Below are 15,812 nucleotides of genomic sequence, written 5' to 3' on the forward strand. Positions count from 1 at the left end.
CCTCAAGGGTCTAGCCTCAGAGATTCAGAGCCACGTTACATCGGCAAACCTCAACAACATCCAAGACATCCAGCGTCTTGCTCATCGACTCACCGATCAAGCAGTGGAACAGAACAAGCTGCCCAAAAGCATCAGTGCTACCACTACTGCTGTCACTATTTCTGCTACTCCCAGTGACAACAAGAGAAAATGGGAGGGGGATTCCAGCAAGGGATCAGTTTCTGTTCAGTCTCAAGCACAGCAGCGCAAGACAAATGACTACCAGAGTCCGAATCAGCAATCATCAGGCAGTCAGGGACAGGGTGGATATCGGGGAATTCACCCATGGTGTAGTAGGTGCAACAAACACCACAGTGGAAGATGTCGCAGGGAACGTTGTCAAAGATGCCTCAAGATGGGTCATGAGGCTAAGGATTGTAGAAGCTCACGGCCAGCAAATCAGAACCAGCAACTCCCACCGCCAGCTCCACAGAACCAGCAGCAGCAGCCACAGCGTGGAAACCGGGGATGTTTCCAGTGTGGGGCTGAAGGCCACTTCAAACGTGATTGCCCTCAGTTGAACCAGAACCAGAATCGCAACAACAATAATAACCAGGGCAACGGGAACAACAACAACGGGGGAAACAACAACAACAATGGCAACGAGGCAAGGGGTCGAGCTTTCGTGCTGGGGCGAGGAGACGCAATGAACGATCCCAATGTGGTTATGGGTAAGTTTCTCCTCGACGATATTTATGTTACTGTTTTGTTTGATTCGGGTGCTGATACAAGCTATATATCGCTAAAAGTCAGTAAATTGTTAAAACGTGCACCAACACTCTTACCCACCAAACATGTAGTAGAATTAGCTAATGGTAAGAGTCTAGAAGCCACGCAAGTAATCAAGGGTTGCAATATTGTCTTAGCCGATCAAGCTTTCTCCATCGACCTTATTCCCATAGTCTTGGGAAGCTTCGATATCGTTATAGGGATGGACTGGTTATCCCAACATCACACAGAGATCTTGTGCAAAGCGAAGATTGTTCGCATCCCTCGTTCTGGTCAGGAACCTCTCGAAGTTTAAGAAGACAAGAGTGGTGCTGTGGTTGGCATCATCTCCTTCTTGAAGGCTCAGAAATGGTTACGAAAGGGTCACACCGCCATTCTGGCACTTGTCACTGACGCATCAGCGAAAGAAAAGAAATTGGAAGATATCCCAGTAGTTCGCGACTATCCTCAAGTGTTTCCTGAAGACTTACCTGGTCTACCGCCTCATCGTCAGGTCGAATTTCAAATCGAGCTCGCTCCAGGAGCAGCACCTATAGCTCGAGCACCGTATCGTTTAGCTCCAACTGAACTGGAAGAACTGTCAAAGCAGTTACAAGAGCTCTTGGAAAAGGGTTTTATTCGTCCTGGCTCTTCGCCTTGGAGAGCTCCAGTGTTATTCATGAAAAAGAAGGACGGTACCTTCAGGATGTGCATTGATTACCGGGAACTCAACAAGGTGACGGTGAAGAACCGTTACCCTCTTCCGCGCATAGACGACTTATTCGACCAGTTGCAAGGGTCGTGCTACTACTCCAAGATAGACTTAAGGTCGGGTTACCATCAGCTGAGAGTCTGAGAGGAGGACGTCTCCAAGACAGCATTCAGAACTCGCTACGGTCACTACGAGTTTCTTGTCATGCCGTTCGGGTTAACGAACGCGCCTGCCGTATTTATGGATCTTATGAACAGGGTGTGCAAACCCTACTTAGACAAGTTTGTGATTGTATTCATCGACGACATTCTGATCTACTCCAAGAGTCAGGAGGAACATGAGCAGCACTTGCATCTTATCTTGGAACTTCTTCGAAAGGAACAGCTGTACGCCAAGTTCTCGAAATGTGACTTCTGGCTTCGTGAAGTCCACTTTCTAGGCCACGTAGTAAACAAGGATGGGATCCATGTTGATCCATCCAAGGTAGACTCGATCAGGAACTGGCCTGCACCACGTACACCAACGGAAATACGCCAATTCTTGGGTTTGGCGGGTTATTACAGGCGATTCATCAAAGACTTTTCAAAGATTGCACAGCCGCTCACACTACTGACACAGAAGGGTGTCACCTACCGTTGGGGTAATACTCAGGAAACTGCTTTTCAGCACTTAAAGGATAGGCTTTGCAGCGCACCTATTCTCTCATTGCCAGAGGGCACAGACGACTTCGTGGTTTACCGTGATGCATCCATTCAGGGTCTTGGATGTGTGTTAATGCAGCGCGACAAGGTCATTGCTTACGCTTCGCGTCAACTCAAGGTTCACGAACGGAACTACACGACGCACGATTTAGAGCTGGGAGCTGTTGTTTTTGCACTTAAGATATGGCGACACTACCTGTACGGTACCAAGTGCACTATTTACACCGATCACAGGAGTCTCGAGCATATCCTTAAGCAAAAGGATTTGAACATGCGTCAACGTCGATGGGTCGAACTACTCAACGATTACGAATGCGCCATCAAGTACCATCCAGGCAAAGCCAATGTTGTGGCTGATGCCCTCAGTCGAAAGGACACCCTACCTAAGTGCGTGCGAGCGCTACAGCTTACGATTCAGTCTAGTCTTCCTGCACAGATACGAGATGCTCAGGTAGAAGCATTGAAACCAGAAAACGTAAGGGCTGAAGCCTTACGCGGCTCAAGGCAACGATTATGTGATATGTGAATGTGTAAATGTTACTTGAAACCGATCGCACATGACCCACAACCGGACACAGGACTCGAGACCATGGGACAGCCCAAGTAAGGGTTCGGCCCACTTCCTTCTCATACGTATACACGCATACGCACACCATTAGGGTTTTACTTCCCACAATTCGCAACCAAGAACACACACACAAACACTAGACTATCTCTCTCTCTCGACTCGGAACCAAGGCAGCCGAACACCCCATCTCTCTCGAAGTTTTGTTTCAGATCATTCCTTCTCTAACCGGTTAGTGTGTGTTTACCGATTTCATGTTTATGGATGTTGTGATATGCATGCTTTATGTGGTGATTATGGTTAGTGATGTTATAAATTGTTAATGTTAATGTGCTTGAAATCGGCTCATGTATGTTTAAATTGGTTAGTGTTTGTATAACTTGAATGGATGGATAAACATGATTACAAAATTGATGTACACATAAACTAGGGTGCATGCTAGTTTAGAATCGGTTGATTTAAGGATCCGATTGTATGTTTCGTATGATGATTTGGTTGATTGTTCTTGCTTAGATCATGATTAGGGGTGATAAATGATTATGATTTGCTGTTTTGATTCGTTTGAAACTGTTGATTGATCTGATTATGAAACTGCCAAAGTTGTTAGCAATTGTTACGGAATTAATGAGCTGTAAATTAGGAAGTTGGTTACGTTCCTGATCTAGACACGGATTGCGAGTCGAGAACCCTTAGTCTCAACTCGAGACCACCTTACCGACACAAAACAGCACAACTCGAGACCAGCATTTCGAGTCCGGTTGCGACTCGAGACCGTGAAGTCTCGACCAGACCATGACAACTCGAGACCGCCCTTGTTGCGACTCGAGACCTCGAAACCAGTACAACTCGAGATCGTTAGTCTCGACTCGAGACCGTGAACACTTGCACACTAATGGACTTACACTGTCACGAGCCCAATCGATTGGGCCGGATACTTGGACTTGTTTACGTGTCTGCTATTGGACTGCTATGAAGTACTTGTGCATGCCATGATTTTACTTGTGTACATTACGTGTAGAACCTATGTGCTATGTTCGAATACGAACCTGACTTGTATGATAACCATGCTAGGACGTGGTTGATCACCATATAGCTTACTCGAACTTTCTGTGTATCTGCCGAGCAAACCAAGGTGAGTTCACACAGCCAAGGCATGGGGTTCCCAGGGTGGGAATGGGATTTGATGAATTATTGTGTATACTCAGATGATAGAACCGAACGATAAGATACGACTAGACTAGTAACACTTATCGAACTGATCTTCGCACACCTGCCAAGGGTTGGCCGCGATATTATGACTGACTTCGCATACCTGCCTTAGGAAGGCCGCGAACTAAATTTACTAATCTTCGCACACCTGCCTGGGGGCCGCGATACGAATAAACCTAGTCTAGAATACATGGGAAAAACATCCCCTAATATCTTCGCATACCTGCCAGGGAGGCCGCGATGGAAACTAATACGATACATGACTTAACGAACGAACATAATGCTACTCACACTATACTATTACCGAACTATTAACTGTGAACTCGCTCAACTAGTTGTGACTCTCTGCTGCATGCCTTGCAGGACCTTAGGTACTTATGGAGCTTGCACAGGGAGGAGCAGGTCGTTGTGGGCATGGAACGTGAATGTTTATTAAACATTTATGACATTACACACTTAATACTTATGTTTGGGTTTTTACATCTATGCTTCCGCTACACTTGATTATGTTGGTTTTGATAAACACCTTTCGTATTGATGGATATCTATTACTACTTATTTACATGTTCAATATGATTGGTGGCTCGATCCTGGTCATGTCACGCCTCCAAGCGGTAGTACTCCGCGTGTGGATTTTGGGGGTGTGACATCTAACAAGAACGAGAATTTACAAACTATTTATTAAAACAACTACAAATGGTTAGCCGGTTTTTCGAAAGACAACATCAAATGAATCAAACCAAACAAGCATATGCAAATATATGTAGATAACCAAAAAGTCGTGACGTCACTTTCAATTGACTTAACATGCTAATCTTCACACAACTCACAATGTTCACACACACTCGGTTTTATTTGTGAAACATACATAAAATGTGTATGTGCAAACACTCAATCCCTCGTCAATGAAATGTGTAATATCATAAGCTTGTCATAAGATCTCGTCTCCACCAACTAACATGCGAAAAAGTGTAAATCAAGAGGTCTTTATGGGGTGTAACGTTAGGCTTGGGCGAAAGGTATGGAAATGGATAATTAAAGTGGCGAAATGGTTAAAACTCGGCTTTAGCGTTTAACTAGCGTAAAACAATACAACTATACATACTAACGCCTTAAAAGGGTGACTTTTGCGAAATCGAGCTCATCAACCGAGATTTTATCATTAAGCATTCAAAATTGCTCGAATTTTGTCGAATTCACCCTATTTTAGGGTGTTTTATTTTCTGTTATATATATATATATATATATATATATATATATATAAACTAGAGGATTTATACAATGATAATAAACTATAACGAGCGCTAGTTAAACGATTATTTTGACCGAGTTTCAACACTAAAAGGTTTAAAACATAAAAAGTCTAAATTTGGCTAAGTGGGGGATTATGTTGGGTAAACAAAGGTAAACGGGAAGGCTCGACATGGTTAATCCTAAAGGTAATGTAGGGTTTACGGGAAACACAACACAAAGAACAAGGCTAACACAAAGTGGTAATCTAGGTGCCTCTATCACTTCTACACAATTCCGCAAATTCATGGTCTTAACAAGAATGCTAGTGACAAGTTCTAAATTACACATGACATCCGGCTTACTCCTACATCCGAAATGAACAAATATATAACAATTTCAAGGCTCAAATGTGCTCACGTAACGGAAGGAATGGGTAAAAGTGTGAAAATTCTCATGCAAGTCCTTCTTTGTTTGTCACGCTTTCCGGTTTTCTTTTTCAAAATTTATTTTGCTTGTCGAGTTTTTATCATGTCCGAAGCTTTCTAAAACACAACCAACCGGTTTATTACTAAAAATATGTACAAAATACTGATATTTTTGAATGATTTTTCTGATTTTTTTTATAAAGGACAAACAAAGTCAACAACCCTGCCCACACTTGAACTTCGCATTGTCCCCAATGCGAAACCCGAAATATAGAGATAAAGGAGAATAATACTCCCCTGGAGATGATCTTGATGCAACGAGACTTCCAAGTTGTATCTGTGATGTGCTCCAGTCCAAGACTTGATAGCCAAAATCTGCAAGTATGTCACAAGGTACATGAGAACAGAACAGAAACAATATAAACATAAATAAACCATAATTTACATAGATAAAAGTACTAAATATCCTAACATGACATAAAGCAAACATACGAAAGTGTCAGAAATATAAAGTACATATCCAGGAGTGTTTGAAATAGTAACCAAAATGAACACCCGATAAACAAACTACTAAAATAACAAAACCACCAACGATCAACTCCACCGTCTCCTAGTCATCGTCACCAGCATCATCGTCCATGTTGGATGGGCATGCGCCTCCGTAACCAGGTGGGTTCCCGTATGGGAACTGTGGGGGCTCCCCAAAGTAGTTCAGGAAGGCATTATGAAGCTCCCCAAAAAGGTATGAAAACCCGGCCTGCACCCCCTGGTGCATAAAGTCCTGGTTCGCCCTGATCTGGTCCTAACTCGCCCTGATCTGGTCCTGACCAACTCGCAGCTGCTATATACTAATCCGCTGCTGCTCCTGCGTAGCATACAACTGCTCTAAACTGGTGCGCTGATGCTCTTGACTGACCTGCATTTGTTGAAACTGGCCATAGAGCTCTGTGTACGAGGGGACGCCGGGGGGCCAGTAATGATGTTGTGGTGAATGTGGTGGTTTGTGTGGCTCATGCTGCTCGTGCTGCTCATGTTGCTCTCCCATCTCCTCATCCTCATTCTCCTCCTCTGCCGGAGGCAACGGGTCCCAGACCTCGTTGTTAACACCCTTTAGTCGATCCCCGTGATCCGTCTCTGCAATAACCCCCATCGCCTTCAACGAGCGGATGTCAACATATACGCCCTCGGTCACCAAAGTAAGACCCTCAACTACCTCGTCCGTCATAATCCCCGTCCCTAATGCGATCTGAGTCACGTACTGACCCCCATGAATCTGACTGCTGGGGGGTACGACCGGAGCTATTCACAAAGTAGTCAGCCATCCGTGCAGCGAGGTTTATATGTGCCCCCTCCGCTAGCGCATATAGAAAGATAAGATCTGGTGTTGGACAGTTTCCCAAACTGTCCATGCGCCCGCATATGGTATGGCTGAACATATGGTGCATGACTCTGTGCAATGGGTCGCGTAGCCATGAAGCTTTTGACATTCGAGGATCATATGGGTCTCCAACCGTGATTTGTGCCCAAAAGTCGCCCCGCTCAACTTCGCCGGGGAAGGTGAACTCATCTGTGAAGAACTCGGAATCCATATCCTCATCGGTGTAGATTCCTAGTCTTCGCCCCAACCTTCCCACCGTCCAATTATGCCAACGACCGCCCAGTCTGAAATTTATCCTCTTCTTGTGGCGGAAGTTGGGGACTTTATGCGCTTTAGGCTTCTCGAATGAATAGGTGGCAAAAAACTCAAGCGTAAGCTCTAAATAAATTGGGCGGTTGATATTGACTAGATGCGCAAGTGGGACCGTCAACATATTTTCTAGACGGTCACGCTGATTTAGTTCAGCCATGACACCCCAATCAAGCCTCCTAGGGACACCAAACTGCCCTCGCCTATTCCACAAAGCGTGAAGTTTTGGAATGCACAAACTTTCCCTCTCGTCGTTTTCGTCGAATTGTAGGAAGGGATGATCCATCTGTATGAGGAATATTGTTAGAATGATAGGAGCAGAAAAAATTTCAAACAAAAACAGCCGAACATACAATTATGAAGGTTCTGTCTTGCTGATCTGGGCAAATGGCACGGCCGTGCGACCTGGCGCACGGTCGTGCGTCTCCGGTGATCAGCAGCAATGGTCAGTAGATGTCGTAACTGCACGGCGTGCGGTCAGTCGCACCACCGTGCATCACCGAGCCAACAGCACCTCATCGCGAACATCCGGAATCGCACGGACCGTGCCAACTAAGGAACGATCGTGCGATAGCAAATCTGCAGAAACGTTAACCCCCTATTCAGAATCTCCCTATTTTTTCGAAAATCAACAATTTTTGGGCAGATGGGGGTTAGAGAATCGACCGGCTGTTCACGAGATACAAGATTCTTGCAAGGGCTAGGGTTTCGATTTGTTTATGAAGAGAACCCTAGAGAATCCTTGAAGAAATCGAACTAATCTAGCCTAGAACACGAATGGAACAGAAAATCGGAGAGGAAAAACATACCGTGCGAAAGATCTGTGAAACCGTGCGAGAAGATGGTGCGATTTTGGGTGAATATCGTTCTGGAACGGCGGCAGCTGTTTAGGGTTCGCGAATGAGGGAATAAACTGCAGATGAGGGCTTTTATACTGTCCAAATGACAAAAATGCCCTTGGCCATTCGCACGGGCGTGCGTCCATCCGCACGGTCATGCGTCACCGGTTTTGACTGGCCCTTGCACGTTGACCTCGGCACTGCACTGGGGGTGCGACTCGAAGTGCCGGCTAACCCGCAATCGCACGGACGTGCGTCAGGTGGCACGGGCGTGCCAGATCTGCAGACTTGTCTGTTTACTGCAGAATGCAGTTTCAGCAGCCGTTTTCGCCGTTTTTCACCATTTTTACCATCCGCAACATGTTTTAGCAATATTCCCACGTAGACCCTTCACTCGGCACGTATAAAAACTGTACAAACTTACGGAAACTACAAAACGCACCTAAATTACGCTAAAACTACAAACACATAAAAATGGACGATTTTACCCCTAAAGCGCCAAAGACGCTCTTGCTACATTTTTAGTCTTCGAGTCAGTAGCGTAGATCTCTTCTCCCCACACTTAAGTTGTATGTGGGGTGTGGAGCTCGACAACCTCCACCGCCGACTCGATCGGCCCGGCCACGTATAGCTTCAAACGATGCCCATTCACCTTGAAAATAACGCCGTCCGCGTTCTCTATTGCAACAGTCCCGTATGGAAATACCTCTTTTACCGTGTACGGTCCTGTCCAACATGAATGAAGTTTTCCTGGAAATAAGCGCAACCGCGAGTTGTAAAGAAGAACAAGATCTCCCGCTTGGAATTGTTTTTGGTCCTTCAAGCGTTTGTCGTGCAATCTCTTTGTGCGCTCTTTATACAACACGGAGTTCTCATAGGTGTGTTGTCGTAGCTCTTCCAATTCATGAATCTGAAGAAACCGGGCTTCACCTCTGGTTTTTAAGTCCAGATTTGCGGTTTTTAAAGCCCACATCGCCTTATTCTCCAACTCCACCGGTAAATGGCATGCCTTTCCGTAAAAAAGCCTAAAAGGAGAAGTCCCAATAGGCGTCTAGTAAGCCGTACGGAAGGCCCACAACGCTTCATCAAGCTTATCCGACCAATCCTTATGGTTTGCACCTACCGACTGCTCGAGGATCCTTTTCAGCCCCCGGTTCGTGACTTCCACCTGCCCGCTTGTCTGTGGATGATAGGGCGTGGATAAACGGTGATGAACACCTTAACAGGACAAAGCTCTCTCGAGCTGAGTATTGCAGAAATGCGTCCCTCTGTCACTGATACGCGCCTTCGGTGCGCCAAACCAGGCAAACAAACTTTTCAAAAATCTCACGACCACCCTGGCATCATTGGTGGGTAAGGCATGTGCCTCCGCCACTTTGATACATAATCAACCGCGACCAGGATGTACTTATTTCCTCGTGAGGGGGGAAATGGTCCCATAAAGTCTATCCCCCAAATATCAAAGACTTCACAAACTTGAATCCAGTTCTGAGGCATTTCATCACGTGCGGATATGTTTGCTGCCCTCTGGCAGGCATCGCACGCTCTAACCCAACTCTGCGCATCACGAAATATAGTCGGCCAATAAAACCCGGAATCCAGCACTTTCTTGGCGGTGAAATTGGCTCCATGGTGGCCTCCGGTAGGTCCCTCGTGACAGTGGCGCAGAATGTCGGTCGCCTCTTTTCCTGAAACACACCTCCTAATCACCTGATCAGCACCAACCCGAAATAAGTAAGGATCATCCCAAATGTAGTGCTTGACGTCCGAAAAGAATTTCCTCTTTTGCTGGTGAGTCAACCCTTTTATCAGAATCCCGCAAGCAAGGTAGTTCGCAATGTCGGCGAACCATGGCGACTCATTGCATATCTCAACACTCATCAACGACTCGTGTGGGAAATTGTCATTTATGGAATCCCAACGCCTGTCCTTGATGTCTCCATGCTCTAACCGAGATAGATGGTCAGCCGCTACATTCAACGCACCCTTCTTGTCTTGAATTTCGATATCAAATTCTTGCAGCAATAATATCCATCTGATGAGACGCGGTTTAGCGTCCTGTTTGCTGAAAAGATATCTGATGGCTGCGTGATCAGTATACACTATTGTCTTTGAAAGCACCAAATACGATCTAAATTTGTCAAATGCGAAAACAACCGCCAAGAGCTCTTTTTCTGTCGTGGTATAATTCTCCCGAGCGTCGTGAAGAGTCTTGCTCGCATAATAAATCGGGTGAAAGTGCTTTTCTTTCTTCTGTCTTAACACGGCCCCTATAGCGAAATCGCTCGCGTCGCACATAATTTCGAATGGCAGACTCCAGTCAGGCGCGACCAAAATAGGGGCCTCAATCAACTTTTGCTTGAGAAGGTCAAAAGCCCTCAAGCAATCATCCCCAAAATAAACAGAGCGTCTTTCTCCAACAGACGGGTCATGGGCCTATCGATCTTTGAAAAATCCTTGATGAATCGCCTGTAGAACCCCGCATGACCAAGAAAGCTCCGTATCGCTCTCACAGTGGTGGGCGGTGGAAGTCGTGAAATGATATCCACTTTGGCTGGATTGACCTCCATACCAGCACGCGAAATCTTGTGTCCCAACACTATGCCTTCTCGTACCATGAAGTGGCACTTCTCCCAGTTTAGGACAAGATTCGTCTCCTCGCACCTCTTCAACATTCTCTTCAAATTTTCAAGACACTGATCGAAGGAATCTCCAAACACTGAAAAGTCATCCATGAAAACCTCCATAGAATCCTCGATCATATCATGAAAAATCGCAACCATGCATCGCTGGAAGGTCGCCGGTGCATTGCATAACCCAAAAGGCATACGCCTGTAGGCAAATGTGCCAAAAGGGCAAGTAAAGGTAGTCTTCTCCTGATCCTCAGGAGCGATGGGAATTTGAAAGTACCCCGAAAACCCGTCCAAGAAAGAGTAATACGACTTCCCCAACAGACGTTCCAATATCTGGTTAATGAATGGAAGCGGGAAGTGATCCTTGCGAGTAGCATCGTTGAGTTTGCGGTAGTCAATGCAAACTCGCCACCTAGTGACGGTACGGGTAGGAATCAGCTCATTCCTATCATTCGGGACTACTGTAATACCACCTTTCTTGGGTACTACCTGCACTGGACTCACCCACACAGAGTCAGATATAGAATAAGTCAATCCGGCATCCAACAGCTTAATCACTTCTTTCTTCACCACATCTTGCATGTTTGGATTCAACCGCCTCTGAGGCTGTGCACGGGGCTTGCACTCGTCTTCCATCAGAATCTTGTGAGTACAAAAAGAAGGATTGATGCCTTTGATATCCATAATCTTCCACGCTAATGCTTTCTTATGAAGTCGCAAAACACTAAGCAGTCTGCTCCTTTCCTCGTCCGTCAAGGATGATGAGATAACAACCGCAAACGGCGCTCCTCGTCTAGAAATGCGTACTCCAAATGGGGCGGAAGCTCCTTAAGCTCCAAAGACGGTGGATCTTCAACCGACGGCTTCGACTTTTCTTCATTCTCACGATCGATCTCTGTAAACTGATCCGAACTCTGGGAACCATCATCACCAATCTGATAGACTGGCTGCTCGAAATCGTGGCCCTCCTGTGTAATTCCATCTAGGTCCCCACATAACAGATGTGTGTCCAAATCAATCTCCTCAATCGTGCCCTGGAAATGTGTGCTCACATACGTGTCAACAATGTCGACATAGTAAAGCGCATCATCCTGACTCTGCGGGTGCTGCATTGACCGCTTGATGTCAAAGGTCACATGCTCATCATTCACTCGGAGTGTAATCTGCCCTGCAGCTACATCTACAATGGTCCGAGCAGTATTCAAGAACGGACGTCCGAGAATCAAAGGCACCCTAAAGTCCTCATCCATATCCTGGATAACAAAATCCACTGGAAACACAAACTTGTCAATCTTAACAAGCATATTCTCAACAAATCCACGTGGATACTTGATAGAACGATCTGCTAGTCGAATGCTCATACGTGTAGGCGATGGCTCACCTAGATCCAACTTTGTAAAAACCTTATAGGGCATAAGGTTGATACTCGCTCCCAAATCAGCCAATGCATGGCTAACAGACATATTTCCTATCAAACAAGGAAGCGTGAAACTGCTAGGATCTCCCATTTTTGTGGGTAGACAATTTTGAAGAATGGCAGAGCAGCTTTCGTTCATTACCACACAGGACATATCCTCGAGCTTCTGCTTATTCGAGAGGATGTCCTTCAAAAACTTTGCATACTTCGGCATCTGGGCCAAGGCTTCAACAAACGGTATGTTTATATGCAGTTGCTTAAACATTTCAAGAAACTTACCGTATTGTCTTCGTTCTTCTGTTTCTTCAGCCGGCCCGGATATGGTACTGGAGGAGTGTAATATTTGACTGGCTCCTGGACTTGTGCTGTACTTGTTGGGCGCAGCCTATCTTGCACCTCGTCCGGTGTGTCAGTCGGGACCTTTTCAGTGATCGGTGGTGGGTCCGATATGTTAGGTCCTGTAGTCTTGCCACTCCTGGTCATAATCGCATTTACATGCTTGCGCGGATTTGGCTCTGTATTGCCCGGAAGACCACCTGGGGGTCTTTCCGACATCATTTTTGCCAGCTGACCAACCTGATTCTCGATATTCTGAATCGAGGCTTTCTGACTCCTCATTTCTCCCTCGTTAGCTAGCAAACGATCTTCGCTTTGTTGGTATCATTTTTCAGCCAACTGGTTTGCACTCGTGGAGCTAGAAAGAAGCTGAGCCATCATTTCCTCCAGCTTGGAACCTGATTGAGGGGCTTGCTGCTGGGAGCTACTCCCGGCACCCTGATTCTGATATGAATATGGACGTAGCTGGTAAGGTTGGTTGTATTGCTGGAATTGCTGACCCTGAGCCTGCTGCGGCGCTGGAGCGCGCTGTGCAAATCCTAACGGGTTTTGATTACCCGTATTCGCTCACCACCCAAAATTTGGGTGATTTCTCCACCCCGGGTTGTATGTATTGCTGTACGGGTTGTTCTGTGGCCTCACCTGATTACTCACGAAATCTACTTGTTTTTGGCTCTCATATACAACTCCCTGAAAGCATGCGCCAGGCTCGTGTGACACTCCGCACTGGTCACACCCTGAACTAGCTTGAGCAGCTATCTGGGACTTGTCGAATTTCGCTGAAAGAGCCAAGATTTGTGCAGTAATGGCTGTGTAGTCATCCACAGCGTGAACTCCTGGGCGAGATGATGATGATGATGTCCGGCCTCTATCTCCTGCTCGACGCGAGCCAGACTTCAACGCAGCTTTTTCTATAATATCATATGCTTCGTTCGGCGTCTTTGTTCCTAGATCGCCTCCTGCATTCATATCTAATCTCTCCTGCGTGTCGTAACTAAGACCTTGATAGAAAGTCAAGACCAGCTGTCTCTTGGAGAAGCCATGATATGGAACATCAATCAACAAATCTTTAAATCTCTCTCAGGCCGCGTGCAACGACTCTCCCTCGTCCTGGCGAAAGGAAACAATCCGGTTTCGTTGCTTGATTGTTTTCTCAGGTGGAAAATATTTTTTTCATAAACAGCTCCGCCAACTCATTCCAGGTCCTGATGGACCCAGCTGGAAGTGACATAAGCCAAGCTCTAGCTTTGTCACGCAACGAGAAAGGAAACAACCTCAACCGAATTGCATCCTCCGAAACACCTGTAATCCTAAATGTTGAACAAATAGCGAGAAAAGCAGCATGTCTCCCGGGATCCTCATGCTCACGCACGTCAAACTGTACTGAATTTTGCACCATGTTAATAATACTAGATCTAATTTCAAATGTAGGTGCATCTATAGTAGGCTGAAGGATACTCGGCTCCAGGCCTGCTGCTCCGGGCTGATTTAATTCATTCAAAGGTCGCTCGTCGTCCGCCATGATGATGTGTCCTTCGTCGGCTAGGCCCTCGGCCTCAGCGGGTACCACCGGTTCCGTTTCACCAGCTGCGAGAAGCAGGCTAACCGCATGAGATCTTTCGCGAAGACGTCTCCTCAGATCACGCTCAGGCTCGTCTGACGGCTTAACAACTTCTGGAGCGGGGGTTGAAAACATCAACCTGCAAACGAAAAAATGACACAATGAATATTTTATTAATATAATAATGCTGTTTTTTTTTGGCTGAAAAGCAACAGAATATTTGTAAACATGGGCTAGAAATTTTATAAAAATTCGAAAATGGGCCCAAAATTTTGTAAAAATTAAAATAACTAAAATAATCGAATCGGCTAGTATGAAAACAATTTTTCGGAGCCGAAAATCCAAAGAATAAATGAATAATAAGTTCGAATTCGAACAAATAAATGGAATAAAAAATCACAAGCATATGAAATGAGCTTGAAAACGAATAAATCGAATTAAAAACAAGAAATATTAACAAATAAATCAACAAATAAATAATCACAAAATATACACAAATACTAACAAGTATATACACCGATAAAACAATGACTCTGGTCGTTCCTAAAGCTTGCCACTTCCCCGGCAACGGCGCCAAAAACTTGACGTGTGCGCGTATATACATGTTTTTACAATGAATCTAACACATGATTCGGTTTTAAATTTATAAAAGTGATTTATACTTCAACATTAAAACACACACGAAAGGGCAAGTGTACCCCGTCATATATGTAGTAAAGCATCGGTAAGAACCAAGTATCGATCCAAGGAAGTGGGCGGAGAAATAGTACTAGACTTTTATCATTAAATTACCGGTAGGATGATAATTTGTGTGATTTTCTAAAAACTAAAGTAAGCATAAACAAATATTGATAAAAACATATTAGACTCCAAATAAGAAAATAAGTAGATAGCCTTGCTTTATACACAACCAAAGCATGTCAACTATGTCGGTTTTGTCACTAGAAACATTTGGTCAATTCTTCATTTTCAAGACAATTAGTATCCCTTTCGGGAATCCGAACATGACAATCATTCGGAAAGCTAAAACGATAAACACACTTTAACCACCTAAAATTGTTCTTTAACGTGCAATTGATAAATGTCTATGAAAATCTCTTAAAAATTAGTTAGTCATCCGTTAGGAGTTTTCTAACCTCATTTAATCAAGGAAAGTGACACAGATAAACACAATGCAACCATCGAGACAAGCATAAACTAGATTAAATCACAACCGAGTTCATTTTAAAAAATCTTGCATATAAATTCACTAAGATAGCAATTTTGGCCTAAACTACTAACTAAGCTAACAATGGTTAAAATGAAGCAAGGGATATAGTGTTTTTGCCCAAAGGCTTACATTAATACATAATAATCAATCTCAATGCTTGAAACATAGCAAAAAATATGGAAATATCTAAGAATTCAAACCATAAACAAGCATAAGAATGAGAATCCGGATAGAAACGGAGCTTATCGACACAATGTGGCTTGAATCTGGGTCAAAAGCAGAGCCTCTAGAGCCTGTGAAATCGCCTGATGAGCTCCCAAAAACCCAGAATATCGAACAGAATGCTACTGTCTGTTTTTTTACAACATTTTGCGATCGCACGGTTGTGCCAATAAAGTGCACAACCGTTCACTTTTACATTACGTTGCACCATACTTTTGTGACATCAGCAGAGTTGACCGGTCTTCGATCTCGCACGGTCGTGCCAATGGTTGCACGTGCGTGCATCTCCGGGTTAGGGTGGCACGAACAGCTGCA

General features: G+C 45.0%; 1 protein-coding gene across 1 annotated transcript; it reads right to left on the reverse strand.

Moving 5' to 3' along the window:
- Positions 1–11,503: 11,503 nt before the first annotated feature.
- On the reverse strand, positions 11,504–12,726 carry LOC110913432. The gene is made up of 2 exons (XM_022158263.1): positions 12,448–12,726; positions 11,504–12,382 (listed from the first exon to the last, which is right to left on the reverse strand). The coding sequence occupies exons 1-2, from the start codon at positions 12,724–12,726 to the stop codon at positions 11,504–11,506; spliced, it is 1,158 nt and encodes a 385-aa protein (XP_022013955.1).
- Between the last annotated feature and the right edge of the window lie 3,086 nt (positions 12,727–15,812).

The sequence above is a fragment of the Helianthus annuus genome, chromosome 15 (assembly GCF_002127325.2).
Source record: "Helianthus annuus cultivar XRQ/B chromosome 15, HanXRQr2.0-SUNRISE, whole genome shotgun sequence".
NCBI lineage: Eukaryota > Viridiplantae > Streptophyta > Magnoliopsida > Asterales > Asteraceae > Helianthus > Helianthus annuus.

Bases quoted from the DNA above. Each gene is read 5' to 3' on its own strand.
- LOC110913432 (XM_022158263.1), bottom strand. From the start codon at position 12,726: ATGATGTCGGAAAGACCCCCAGGTGGTCTTCCGGGCAATACAGAGCCA. The intron at 12,383-12,447 runs GTAAGTTTCTTG...GCCTTGGCCCAG, and splicing joins AGAAGAACGAAGACAATACG to ATGCCGAAGTATGCAAAGTT.